The following is a 14989-nucleotide window of genomic DNA, read 5'->3' on the forward strand; positions in this document are numbered from 1 at the left end:
AGGTAAAAAAAAAACAATGTATAGAGTGTTATCTTCATGTTAGATGTCAACACAGTATTTGCGGCTCCCAGTGTTTTCTTTTCCGTGGAAACCAGATCCAAATGACTCTGTGGGTGTTCAAAGTTGCTGACCCCTCGTCTAGAATAATTATAAAAATACAGAATTTAAAAAAAATAAATAAATAAAAGTGGGAACAGTCTTTATATAATCTTTATTAGTAATTTAGTCCCGATTTGTCTCTAATATTTCTGCATAAGATCTATTGTTTTATTCTGGCTCTTTACAATTTTTTGTTATATTGTGCATTAAAATAAATCATTATGATAGTCCTACTTTGTCAGGCTATATTTCCCTAAGAGGACCTTCACATAAAAGGCAAGAACAGCAATGCTGCACCCCGAACCCAGGAAGTATCTCACACAACACGCACGATTGAAAGGCCCTATTGATAATGTGCAAAAACTACAACATTACATTACATGCTGCACTCCAGTGTGACTTTCACATCAAGACAGGGACACAGATAAACACAAATCCTGTATAAAAAGTACAAATATGAGAAATATGAACATTATAAAAAGAAAATCAACACTGACCACAGCACAGCGCTTAAGTGTAAAATGCTTTAATGTATTCACATCCATAAAATAGAGCCAAAATTATAACCCAGGCTGTTTAGAGTTTTGAGGGTTTGACCTCAAAAAATTGAACTAACAGGAAGAGAAAAAAACGGAGGTTTTCATGTGACTGGAAGTACAAGGCTGTGCTGTCTATGTGGTCATTATGTTTAGAAACAGGAAGTGTAATTGATGTGATTCACACTGAAAGACGGAAGAGGAGGGATGTTATGTGATCACCAGATTTTTTTTTATTATTTAATGAACTAAAGCGAAAAGACACACGTTACAGTGGATGATGTTTTGCTTTTTGAGAGCACCACTTTGGTGATCACATCTTCTAAGATAAAAAGTGCTGTGGGGCGACTGTTGTTGTGATTTGGCGCTATATATATAATACTGAATTGAATTGAATTTCCTATATAATTCATGACCTATTTCAATGGTTTCATCTCTCTATACAATCAAAAATAGTAAAACACTGTTAGACTAGCCTGTGAGGATTTAGCATACACACACAAATGATAGCTGATAGCATCACACAGTTGCTGAAGATTTGTCTGCTCCACACAAAGAATGACAATCTCCTGTTCCAGTACGTCTCACAGCTGCTCTAAAGGACTGAGGTCCTGAATTTGGAGACCTGTGGATTTAAACAGTTTAAAGTCAGCGCTGCAGATATTTACAGATATATGTGGATGTGGACTCTTGGAGTCAATTCATATAATTCTTTTAATAGGAAGAGCCACATAAAAGGCATATATTAAGTCAAAAGAAAAAACGTTACCACTTTTTCTTCAAGCAGGAGTGCAATGAGAGCAGCTACTAAAGCAAAAACTGTCAGTCCTGCTATTGTAGCTATTACAATCACTGAGGTGGAATCTGTGAGAAAAGCAGGAACAATGTTACAATGGACAACGCTAATACATCAATTATAGATCACAGGGAAATGTAGGCCTACTGAAGTCATTGTTAGTAGATGCAAATTCACTCAGATATCATCACTTTATAAATCTGTGACTTTGAAAGAGTTTCTCACCATTATAATCAGCAGTAGAAGCAGCAAACACCTGCTGGACCTCAGGAAGCGTCACCATCACCTCTCTGTGAGGAGCAGAGAGCACTCGTGCTGCACATCCCACCTGTGTGCTGTGTTTACGTGAACCTGAGAGCACAGCTGTAGTGGTGACAGTGAATGTAGCGTTGGTGTTGGACACACTGACAGTGTTGTACTGTGAGAAGCTGAGGTCTTGTTGTGAGACACTGAGTGTTACAGTGGGAGCAGGTCGACCAGTGGCTGAACAGGAAACAACCCACTCTTCAGTAGAGTTTGACTCTCTGACATCAACAACAGGTTCATGCAGCTCTGTGAAGGATCAGGAGATATTGCAAAGACTACATTGTCAAGAAGAAACCAGCTTCTGATGCATTTTATAGTATCTTTATTTGATTGAGTCTAATCTGCTTGAAGAACGTAAAAGTTCTCACCATAGACTTGGAGGCAGGTTCTACCGATGAAGGAGCCTTCAGGGTAAGTGATAAACAGACAGTGATAGCATCCTTCATCCTGCTTCGTCACATTCCTGATGACTATGGAGCAGTTCTGTAGTCCAGTGTATTTAAACCCAAATTTCTCTGTAAAGCCATCATTCACTATCTGACCAAAGCGCTTGTTGTAGGTGGCGACATTTGTCTCCACATCATGTGAGATTTTCTGCCATGTGACCTGAAGGACGTCTTTAGGCTCCAAGAGCTGACAGCTGAATTCAGCATCTTCTCCCACTGCTGCCAGCACAGTCTGCTGTGTTTGGATCACTGCTGTTAGAGCTGCATGGAGAAAATAAATGAACGGTTAGATGTGAGAATGAGGAAATATTAGTCAGTGAAAGAAGCAGCTTTTCTCTTTTAACCCTTATCCTGACATGAAGTCAAATATTAACATGATAAAACAATCAGCATCAAAGAGAAACACTGGTTACTGTTTCCTACCTTTTGGAAGGACTCCACAGACAAAAAGTAGATAGACAAGCACACAAAATGTCATTGCTGTTATAAAGTGTCAAAGTTTGAGATGAACCCGAGAGCTCTGTGGATATAAAAAGATGTCAGGTTTGTATTGAATAAATATATGCATGTACTACACAAAATTTAGTGCAGACATGCAACACAATGACTGGCGAGTTTTAAAAACACAACTTCAATTAAAGAAGTTACTTCTGTTTTCATGGTTTTCTTTCCGCTTTTTCTCAGGGAAAAAAAGTTAAGTATAAAGTTTGAAATCAGAACAGCCAGAAAAAAATGGAAGTGAAAATGTTGCTGTTTGCATTTCTCGCATTCCTCATCTGAATCAGATCCTCAAGACAAGATTACAAATAACAACACCTCCACTTCGCTGGAGTCCTTATTTCAGTGTCTCTGCGAAGTTCAGATCTGGATGGCCTCAAATTTTCTCGTGATCTTCTTGTGATCATCTTTGGACCAAGCTGCAATTCTAGCACCCCAGATCTCGACCTGCGCAGTTTAGCACCTTTTGTTAAACTGCATGCAATAAATTTTGGGGTTATACGAGATAGTAAGTTTACTATCAGAGTTAATAAACAAATTAACTCTGTTGTACAGTCATCCTTTTTTTAAATTGAGGCTCTTATCCAAGGTGAAATCCTTTTTATCTTTTAAAAACCTAGAACAAGCAATTCACGCTTTTATCTTATCTCAACTGGACTACTGTAATTCTCTATATGTAGGTGCTAGCCTGTCTTGTCCAACACGGCTCCAGCTGGTCCAGAATGCTGCAGCTCGTCTCCTGACACGTTCAAAGAGACACGAGCATATTTCCCCAGTGCTCGCCTCACTTCACTGGCTCCCAGTCCGCTTTAGAATTAAATACAACATTTTGTTGTTGACTTACAAAGCGCTGAACGGTCAGGCTCCAGAACATCTGTCTGACTTACTGCAGCCATATATACCCCCTAGAGATCTAAGATCAAGTGATCTCTCGCTCTTGGCCACTTCTAAATCGAGGCTGGTCCACAGAGGTTACTGGGAATTTGTGGTTGTGGCGCCGAAAATGTGGAATGATTTACCTCCACATTAGAAAGGCCCCGACCATCAGGCTTTTCAAATCCCATCTTAAAACACATTTATTCTCACTGGTTTTCGACATCGCATGAGAGTTACCTGTCTGTCCACCTAATCATCTTTTATCAGGTATTTGTTATTGATGTTATTTGTTACTGTGTAATTTTTTCCCTTCTTTGTACAGGTCAACATTTTGTTGTTATTATATGTGCTATAGAAATAAAGTGAAGTAAAAGTAAAACCTCAGTAAATAAGTTTTTAACAGGAATGCATGAAAAATAAGTAAGTATGCATCCCATCAGGTATGAACTGGTTTTATCTGAACTGCACACACTCAGACTCTCAAATGACAAACCTGGTTTTAAAGCCTGAGAAGATGAAATGTATTAATGTAAATCAAAATGCAATTTTTGATTAAGGGAGAGATTAATGGACAGTGTCCGTGTCAATGAATGCCATCGGGGTTTGTCAGAGATAATATTCTCATTTTGTAACTCTGTCACAGCGCATTACCTCCATTAGATAGTTGGAGGATCGAGGGTCTGCAGAATGACACACAGATTGTAAAATCTTCTGTGTATCGTTTCATCCCCTGGGAGGCGCTACAGTTTCATTCCTTCATTAACGCTCAGCTTGTAGTTTTTAACACTCTAATGCATAAGAGTCCTCTGATTGCAGCACATGTATGTAGATGTAACATGTTGCTGTCACTATATTAAAGGAGAGGAAAGTTCAGCAGCTTCAAACTCAGTTTTCCTCTAAAGGTTACTTTGTTCCACATGACTTGTTTAAACCAGCAACATCATCAGTTCAGTTTTCCTGCTACTAACTTACAGGACTAAACAACAACAACAACACTATGAGTTTAGAATCTAATTTGGATTTTGTCTCCACTGCAGTTACATCTGCCATCATTTAGTTCATATGAAAACAATGTTAGTGTTCGATGTTCAAGTCTGAAGTCACAAAAATCTGCTGTTCCAGTTCCTCTGTAAAATGGACTAATATCACTAAATTATCCATTTATGACTGTTACATGCTGTTGTTGTGTGGCCATTGCCTTGAAATACGTGAAATATATTATTATTATATTAATGAAATAATTACGTATTTTAAATAAAGTTGGAAAATGCTTCAAACATTGATAAGAAGAATCCACACAACAAAATAAAATAAACAAACGAACATGTCACAACAAACAATTTGAGACAGGACAGCTTTACTGTCAGTGTGCGAGGACAAAGTTACAGCAAACATCCCTCCTGGAATGAGGCGTGTGATTAGAAAAATATGAAAATACATTATTTATCATCCAACAAAAGGTTTAAGATTTAACACTGTCAATTCTTCCAATATTTGTCTAATACTTCAAAAACAGAGCTGGCAGTAACACGATAACATATGACTTCAGGGAGTGGCATTGCATCTCTCTCTCTCTCTCACACACACACACACTAACAAATCAGCTAAAAACATTAAGATTGGTGGTTTTCATGTGACCATCATGAGGCTTATGCGTAAGTTCACTAAGGAAGCTCTGTAGTCACACGTCTGTCTGCTTCCCAGGTGTTTGGCAGCTAATGTAAGTTTTACATCACTTCCACTTTCCCATGCTTGTCAAGCTGGTTGTTACATCACGGATCTAGTCCAATCAGCACTCAGCCCTCCTTCTTTAGGCCAATCAGCCTTCACTCCATTTACTTAAAATCTCACTGCGCATCTGTGATTCTTCTTTTCAGATGCCTTCATACAGCCCACCTCCTCCCCACCACCACCACCTTTCACTCATCTCTCAGGCGCCATTCAAGCCTCCATCTTCATCTCCACCACCAGCATCTATACTCTGGGGGTCCTGCCCTAATCGCGATCACAGCTGTGATTGTTCTGCTGCGCTGGACCATCGGAGTCTAACCACCAATGCATGAACTAGACGCGTGGTTTCTCTCTCTCTGTCTTTAGCTGTTGGTCACATTTATTTGCAAGTCAGCTGCAGACTGATGATCCTAAACTATTTCAGCCGTCACACGCTGATGTTGAACTACACCCGCTGCATCATATCTGCACCTAAACGGCAACTTGAAACAATACTTAAATCTTCATTTCATACATGTAAAGTGACACAATGCATCATTAATGACATATCAGCATCAAAGATAACTGAATAATAATAATAACCTGTCAATAAACTATTAACATAATCACATCAGTGGTTTATAACACAAAGATGTTTTTAATCTCCAGTCACATCAACAATACATTTGTTCAGCACTGCTCAAAATTCAGTCTTCCTGCTGCTTCTGAGGAGAACATCAGGTTGTTGTTTTGGTGATTTCTCTCAGACGTTCCTTCGTTTCTGACCTCACTGCCCTCTGCTGTGAATAAAGATGCTTCAGTCCTTCAATGAAAATAAGAAATAGTTTTATTTGATCACATGATTAAAGTACTCTGAGAAATAGCCTGGACAGAGGAAAGTGGGCAAAGTGTTTAAGTGTTTGTGGTTAGTGTTAGATTAGGCTTGAAATTAAAATGATAACAGAGGACTATGGACACATATTAGAAGAAATAAAAAATGAAAATAAAAAAGACATTAAAAAATGTCAACAGTGCAGAAAAACGGGATAAAGAGTGACTTACTCCTGACTGTCTCTGATCTTAGTTTCAGCTGTCTTGTTTATCTTGAGATTCCTGTGTGAAAAACTGAAAGATTTTAAAACAGTTAAAGCTGCACAAAGATTTATCAGGAGAAAATGCAACACAGACACGTTTTAATACGATTACCTGTTGTGAGATTTTGTTCTATGATGGGCAAAGATGAGTGCAGCAACACAAATAAAGGCAACCAGCAACACAGAGGACAGAATGACTGAAATCCTGATTGCTTTTGAGAAAACAGAGGAAAGAAGGAAAAATTAATTCAAACATAAAATAAAAAAAGATGGAAAAAAAACTGAACTCAAAAACATACAAATGTGAATTCACCTAAATTTCTGCGTTTAGATCCAAAGTCTTCATCTAGACCTGGAAAAAAGGAAACATTACAATCACAAAGTAATCATCAATTATAAATCAGTGACTTTAAAAGAGTTTCTCACCATCATCATCATCATCACCACCACCACCATCACCACTACTATCATCAGGAATCGTCTCCATCACCTCTCTGTGAGGAGCAGAGAGCACTCGTGCTGCACATCCCACCTGTGTGCTGTGTTTACGTGAACCTGAGAGCACAGCTGTAGTGGTGACAGTGAATGTAGCGTTGGTGTTGGACACACTGACAGTGTTGTACTGTGAGAAGCTGAGGTCTTGTTGTGAGACTCTGAGTGTTACAGTGGGAGCAGGTCGACCAGTGGCTGAACAGGAAACAACCCACTCTTCAGTAGAGTTTGACTCTCTGACATCAACAACAGGTTCATGCAGCTCTGTGAAGGATCAGGAGATATCATCACATCAATCCACTATATTATTTTTAGTCTCCTGTTGTTGGTTAAAGAAGGTTAAAGTTCTCACCATAGACTTGGAGGCAGGTTCTACCTGTGAAGGCTCCTTCAGGATAAGTGTTAAACAGACAGCGATAGCAGCCTTCATCCTGCTCCGTTACATTCCTGATGACTATGGAGCAGTTCTGTAGTCCAGTGTATTTAAACTCAACTTTATCTTTAAAGCCATCATTCACTCTCTGACCAAAGTACTTGTTGTAGGTGGCGACATTTGTCTCCGCATCAGGAGAGATTTTCTGCCATGTGACCTGAAGGACGTCTTTAGTCTCCAAGAGCTGACAGCTGACTTCAGCATCTTCTCCCACTGCTGCCAGCACAGTCTGCTGTGTTTGGATCACTGCTGTTAGAGCTGCACAAACAAATAGACATGTGAGGCATGAGCACCAAGTGTGTGTCTGCTACTTATCAGCTGCAATAACACCTGTAGGTATCTCACTGTAACGTTTTTCATAATCACGTTTCGAGTTTATTTTCAATTTCTTATGTTATATTGGAAGTCTGTTTACTTCTTCTTTGGTTATTATTAGTAAGGAGTTAGTTGAGTTTCAGTCTAGTTGAGGTTTTATCTATGTCCCTGTGTTTGTCAGTCTTTTTCTGTCTTTTGTGTCAGTCTTTCATGTGTTTCTTGTCTGCGTGTTTCAGGTTATCAAGCTTGTCTTCTCGTGTCCAGTCTCTCCAGGTTTCCTGCTTTATTTCGAGGAGTCCAGTGTTTCCATGTTCAGTGTGTTTTGTTTTACTTCCCCTTGTGGCGTAATGTTCATTTGTATCAGCTGTGTCTCCACTTCCCTCGTTACCTTTGTTTGGATTATTTCATAGTTACGTTGGTTGCATGTTCCTGTTCAGTTTCATCGTTTTCATAGATAGTTTTAGTTTTTCCCAGTTTAGGTTTTAGTTTTGTTTCGCCCTAATGTCATCTTGCCTGGTTTTCTGTTTTTTGTGTCAGCAACAATAATTTATTTATTAACCTTTATTTAACCAGGAAAATCCCATTGAGATTAAAAACCTCTTTTTCAAGGGAGACCTGGCCAAGATAGGCAGCAGCAGGTGTCTCACAGTTACAGAAATTACTCAAACACAGGCAGCAACAACACACATGCAACAATAAGTGAAAGAAATAAAGGCTCACTTTTGGTTAAACTTCAGTACATTTCTCCTGTGCCTGCTTTTGAGTCCGTTCCTTAAACACACGCCGCTCAGCTGTGTCAAATGTTAAAAACATTGCCCCTGCAGTGGTGCTCTAGAGGGCCCGGTTCTCCTTCATGCTTGCTTCATAGGGTTTTTTTTAATTAATTTGTGCTTCGTACACAACAACATTGGTACAATTAATGTTAAAAATTCATTTATTCTCTTTAACTCAAACACTATACTAAAATATAACGACAGCATCCATCTTGTCATAAAACGACTAAACAGCTGATACATGAACAAAATAACTCACAAGCTTTCAAATTTGAGCATTTTTATTTCCTTGAAATCAGGTTGCCCTCATGTAAATGTGTTAATTTACATTCATTCAAGTGGCTACCAAGTGTTTTCTTCAAACACCTGACAAACAAAAAATGTCATATTTAACGATATGTTCACATTTAATAATATCCAGAGTACCTTTTAGTTAGAATCACTGCCTTGTGGTAGTTTTGCCTCAGACAAATGGTTAAGGTGTGGTTTACATCCATGTCTGTCCACTTATGGTACAGTATACACATGTAGTCTGTTATAGCCAAACACCTTTGATTACTGAATCAAAGGTGAATTACATTCACTTCATTAATGAAGTGAATGTAATTCACATTTGTCTGAACATTTGTCCGAGATTAACTCTTTGGGGTCTTTACCTTACAATATAACATACTTGACTGTTTAAGTGGTGCCACATGATTAAAACTGAACAGATCTAAAGTAAATGTTCCTGAACTTTGGGTTTATTCGAACAGGATGGATGGATAACCACAGGACTTTTCCCCATATGATAACTAAAACACAAAATAAATTAAGACAGATTACTGTCCCAAACTTAAAGATAAAAGTTCATTTACTGGACTTGTTTGGTCAGTGAGGAGCAAAGTACAATTAGAAGTGCTTGATCTGATGAAAAGTTAAACTGTAAACAGCAGCGTAGTGAATAAGTATCCTCAGCAGTGACAACACTTAAACATCATAGTTCAAAATCCTTAATGCACACCTTTTTCTCCACGGTGTTCAAATGCTCTTAGCTGTTTAAGTAGAGGAAAAAGTCTGACATATTTCATGACCATTAAATGTTAGACAAGACTCTGAAAACGAGGTTACGGTTACAAACAAAAACCTCTGCTTGTGTGCACAGACCCTAAATCACAAATAATTAGACAATAGTAAGACAAATTACTACAAAGTGACACCAGAGGCTGGAGAAGAGCAAGCGTAAAGTGACACATTGTGTGTGCACAATTTCTCTTGTTACCACTCTTCATATACCAGTGTGACAAAGTCCTGAATGCAGCCTGCATGTTAGTCCATCAAGGTCCATCTGAGCTTTAAATGAATCTCAGGCTCAGCCATTGAGACTAGTCGCAGTTTATTCTGAGGAAAAAAAGAGAAACAACATTCGTTACCAACAATGACAGTAAAACCATTGTGTGGCTCCGCCGTCCGCTTGTTTATTTTCCACATAAACCTTTCACAATAAAGCTCAAGTTTCTGTGGAGACTTTTCAAAATAAATTGAAATGATATACATTATTGTCAAACATAAAATTTCAGAATATGCATCAAACAAATGACCTCAAATAAAAACATCAAGTAACTATAAATGGCGCTTACAGTCACCATGCAGATGAAGGCACAGTGAATACCAGCATGGCCAGCAAGGATGAGGCAGAACCAGCTAGCTCCAAACAGAAGGACCAGTCAAAAGAAATCGAGGACCTTATTGTTAAACGAGGGGCTACCTCTGTAGCATGGACATGGTTTGGTTATGAAAAGTCTGACACGGACCAGAAAACTGTACTATGCAAATTATGCCACAAACTGGTCCCCACCACCACTCAAACACGACAAACCTCTTTAACCACCTACACAAGAACCACATGAAAGAGTTTCGAGAGAGTTTACGAATGAAAAGCAAAAAAGAGCCATCAGGTGCTCAAAATAAACCTTAGACTCAAACGTTAGAACAGGCTTTTCTAACGTTTCTAAAAGCTTGATATAGACACAACAGTTTATAATATGCCAGCATCCCCCACAAGGCATATAAATCCCCTGCACACCAGCACTGCGCTTACATTATAGTTCAATCAATAAATAGTTATTATTGATTTATTATTGAATTCATTTCGTAATAATTATTAGTATTTAATCACATTAGCACAGTGGGGTGACAAAAATATTCCACACACTAGAAATGCTGCTCAGCATTTCATAAATTACATTTTCAACAAATGTTGGAGTAAAAACACAGTTACAGGGAAAATGTGTCTGTCTGTAAATATTAACTAAACATTTCTATGTGCTACAAAATAGACATAATTGTAAATGTGCTGAGGTGAAACTATACTTTCAATAATATTACCACTACAGTCTGTTAACCACCAAAATAATCTATGCTGGTCAGCTAGCTAAAAGTATTTACTTTAGCAGCCCAAATCAGAGGCTAACATTAGCATTTGCTAGCGTCAGCCAGGAAGGTCTGAGGCTTAAACTAGGGTTAGTGTAACTTTGCCTGAAACCCTTTAAAGTGTACAGAAGAGCCAACTGTAAAACAGTTGTCCTAGAATAATTTCTAGAACCATGAAGTTCTCACTTTTCCCAGTTATCCACATCCCTGACTTTTGCTAATTAGCTAGTTAGCAGTCACAGCTGTGTAATGGACTATGTGCACGTTAGCATATGCTACTTCCGGTGCGGAAACTCCTGTGGGGACGTTTGTTTCCGGTATCCTATTCGCGCCCTGTTTACGGTCCAAAACAAGTTAAGCAAATAAATAAATAAAGCGGCGATTCACATTTCTATAGATGTCTCGGGCATTTACCCAATATATCTGTAAATGATGTTCATCGACTTGTCGATATTTTCCCCCCACGCCTCAGGGGAAAAGAGAAAATGGATTCAAACGTTATATTTCTCAGCTGTCCGTCGTTTATCGCGGGTGTTATGTTCTAAAAATAACCAGCAATATGTGAAATCAAGTAGCCAATTTTATTTTTTGACGGTGCAAAACGTTTCGTGGACATCGTGGACATACAGCACTGCACTTCAGAGTCACACTGCTAGCGATAGATGCAGCGATTCTGTACTGTACAGGAGAGACGGAGGAGATCGTCTGCAGCGATCAGGACGCAGGACGTAAATAAGCATGCAAACTTGCACTAAAAATCTGCGAAACAGCGAGGTGAAAGGTGAACCGCGTTATAGCGAGGGACCGCTGTAATTTTGAAGGTAAGTCACAACATACCCTTCGTAAATACTAATGTATAGAAACCGTTACCAGCAAGCATTAATTTTTTGTGTGGCTTTTTTTCACGGTTTGTTAACATGCTGTGTAGGTGTGTACTTGACTAGCTGATATCGACATAACGGGGAAAACACCTGGTTTGACTATTGTTCACCTGTAGTTTGAATGCTGAACATTTGCCTGTTTAAATCATAAGACCAGTCACTATACAGAGATGTGCTTCTGAATGTGGACGATGTGTCTTCTGCTGCAGTTCTGCTTGTGTTTAGTGATGTAAACAACCGATCGATCTAAACTCTTTAAACGTCAAAATTGATCATTAGATTTTTATGACACAACAGTGGTGAGTGTTCCCACCTTCTGCTCTTTGTAACTTAACGCGATCGTTCCGTTTTCGAGTTTTGGACATCAATTTTGGAGTATATCTTCGCAGTAGCGATTGACCGCAAAGTAAAGCTACCGGAAATGTACAACCCCACATCCGGTCTCAAACCAGGAAGTTAGCATTTTCTCGTGCACAGGGTCCATACCCAGAGAGACACAGACAGCTAACTGTAATATTTATGAAAACTGGTTCAGCCACTGAAGGGCAAAACTGGTGGTATCACGGTAAAAATTATTTTTTAACATTAACTTAAATTAACATAAATTCATGTTAAACCTAAATAACAATTATTTTAAAAATGAGTCAGCAAAATATTCCTGACTTGTCTGGAGACAGCCGAAACCAGTTAACAAATAAATTAACAATTCTTTCTAAATAAAAATGCGTGGTCTTTTGAAAAATATTCTTTTAATAAAAGAAAACATGAGTTTTAATACTTACCACAGAAATTTTAATGCAGTTTCTCCAACTCCAGAGTTCAAAATCCAGATGAAGCCTGAAAGAAGCCTAATGGCTGCTCTTGCGCTTACTTTTCCCTCCTTTTCGGGTTCTTTTTCCCACAATGCATTGCAGTAGTTGAGACATACAGAAAAATACCTGTAAATGACTAATACGGAAAATTCCTTCACGTTTATAGAGTAGATTGTACTGTATTCTTTTTTTTACAGTGTATAACAATCAAGTGGACCAGTATAGCATAAGGTCCACTTCTGATTACTACAGTTCTGGACAGGACAGGCAGAAAATAATAATAGTAATTCTTAGTTGTAGTATGAAAACGGCCTATCTCATATTTTGCTATCTAACATAAAAAGTGGGAATCAATTAAACATTATGTTTTTACAAAATGAACAATACTCATACTGTACCAAACATCTCCTGACTGCTGAAGATTTTAATGAATACTAGAATGGTGTATTGGGTATACTCCAGTGATAATGTTGTAGAGTAAAAAAAAATATGGGAAGAGAAAATTAATTAATAAACATCTTCACTAAACCAGTATTAAGAACAGTTTTTTCTTCCATGTGGAGCATCAGCTGCAGTAAACGCTTAATGAAAATAATCCATATTCACAGAAATAAAATCTAATGCCTCCACTGTTCATATAGAATCTCTCATGGCTTCAGATAAAAAACAAAAATCATACTTGTGACCTCTTTGAGATCAGTTTCTAATAATTACGAGTGAAACGTTTTTTCTCCTCCCATCCACAAAACACAGCTTTAAAAACAAATCGGAGAATACTGAACACAGCTTACCTTCAGAACAGACCATTAGAAGAGAAAACAAATATATAATCGCACCATCCGCCATGCTGTAAAGAGAGTAAAACGAGCTGTTTCTATAGTGTGCATTTGGTATTTTAAAGACAAAAAAAGAAAATTACATTAAGTGGTTCTTACATATGAGGTGGGGGGATTCCACGCAGTTGTGGAGTTTTTCTGTGTTGTTTTTGCTCACATGTAGTGTTGACTCATTTTTTAGAAACTTTATTTCACCACAGCAGCAAGTTTATTTATTCCGGGTAGATAAAAAATAACCCATATTCAGTCTGTAGTGAACGTTATGATGTATTATTAGGGGCAAATTAAGAAGAAAAAAAATTGATGTTGAGAATAAAGTTCAAATCATGACATGCCTACAACGCCTTGGAATTGTCACGAGGTGTTCTCTGTGAAGAAAAACTCTTCTAAAACCAGAAGATCAGTAGAGGATTCAAGGCAATAGAGAATATAAAAACTAAGTTTCTAAAAAATAAATTATTCCACATGAAAACAACAATAAAATCCCAGCAGGGGCAAGGCTCCGAACTCCGCTATCCTGTGCTCAACGTCTCCTGTCTCGTTGTCTCCCGAGATAGGACGTCCTTCCGTCATTGAACTCCTCACCACCGAGGCTGTTTCTCAAGACTAAATACAAAATCCACAGGAATTATGTACAGATTTATTTCTTTATTATAAATGGTAAATTTGATTCTTTTTACTGAATCGAGTTTTAATGAGTCACTCACCAAAGTAAATCGGGTTTTTTGAGTCATTTGAGTCACTGAGTCAGTTGACCAGAGAGTGCAAAAAATGTACATTTTCACTCAAACTTAATTTGTTTCTCTTTTCATGTAAATCCCACTGCTAAGATGAATGATTCTAAAAGAAAACAACTATTTTATAGAGCAAAAAAGAGCAAAAACTTTTCTAAAATTAAGCAATTTCCTATCAAAATTGCTTAATAAACATTTATTTTATTTTATTTTTCTTAATTGTGTTAAATATATATTTTCTCATCTAAATGTCCACTGAGCTGTGAGCCAGGGGGCGGTAATGGGCCTTAACATTGTTTGCCAACCAAGAAGAAGAAGAAGCTGTGAGCCAGGAGGGAGGGGGTGAGTGAGTCCTGAGTGATTCGCTTACGATTCAGCACAGGAGGGAGGGGTTGAGTAGCTCAAATGTGCTGTTAGCATGTTAGCAGAGCGATGCTACTGTGAACCGAGGAGCTATTTTCTTGATGTGAGCTTCTACTCAGGGTTTTTTCTTCCAGTTCAGAGCAGAATTTTTTTTGTTACGATACTGGATGTTGTGTTTTTCTCCACAATTTTAATTATAAGCTAGATACATTGCTGCTAACAGCAACAGGGATGAGTCACTGAGTCAGTTGGGCTTGTGAATCATGATTCATGAGTCAGTAAAGTGATTCTCGAGTATTGAACGATTCGTTCATGATTCGCGCATCACTAATTCAGACGTTATTCTAAGTTTCGCAAACCGTTACTAAATCCGGCCCCAGATACTACTCTTAGAGCCGACTTTAATTTTCCACTTAAGTTGTAGACTTGCATTTTTTTTTGTTGGCTGACAATACTGGAATATTTCAGTCAGCTGGGGCCCATTATCAGACATCACGCGCACAGAGACTGTGTCATCTCAGGGTTTTTCTCTTTCCTCTGCCACAGGGCTGAGTCTCTCCCTCCCTCTCTCTCTCTC

The 14989-nt window shown here is 38.2% G+C and overlaps 2 protein-coding genes across 2 annotated transcripts; both read right to left on the reverse strand.

Moving 5' to 3' along the window:
- Positions 1 to 411: 411 nt before the first annotated feature.
- On the reverse strand, positions 412 to 2770 carry LOC102778216 (OX-2 membrane glycoprotein-like). Its single transcript, XM_087835613.1, has 5 exons — positions 2607 to 2770; positions 2106 to 2444; positions 1657 to 1983; positions 1405 to 1499; positions 412 to 1260 (listed from the first exon to the last, which is right to left on the reverse strand). Exons 1-5 carry the CDS (start codon positions 2659 to 2661, stop codon positions 1231 to 1233), a joined length of 846 nt encoding a protein of 281 aa, XP_087691739.1. The 5' UTR covers positions 2662 to 2770; the 3' UTR covers positions 412 to 1230.
- A 3099-nt stretch (positions 2771 to 5869) lies between these two features.
- On the reverse strand, positions 5870 to 13448 carry LOC102779251 (uncharacterized). Its single transcript, XM_087835986.1, has 8 exons — positions 13415 to 13448; positions 13271 to 13326; positions 7206 to 7544; positions 6788 to 7117; positions 6675 to 6713; positions 6474 to 6573; positions 6330 to 6380; positions 5870 to 6090 (listed from the first exon to the last, which is right to left on the reverse strand). The coding sequence occupies exons 2-8, from the start codon at positions 13323 to 13325 to the stop codon at positions 5958 to 5960; spliced, it is 1047 nt and encodes a 348-aa protein (XP_087692112.1). The 5' UTR covers position 13326; positions 13415 to 13448; the 3' UTR covers positions 5870 to 5957.
- Between the last annotated feature and the right edge of the window lie 1541 nt (positions 13449 to 14989).

The sequence above is a fragment of the Neolamprologus brichardi genome, chromosome 23 (assembly GCF_056152115.1).
Source record: "Neolamprologus brichardi isolate AB-2024 chromosome 23, ASM5615211v1, whole genome shotgun sequence".
Classification (NCBI taxonomy): Eukaryota; Metazoa; Chordata; class Actinopteri; order Cichliformes; family Cichlidae; genus Neolamprologus; species Neolamprologus brichardi.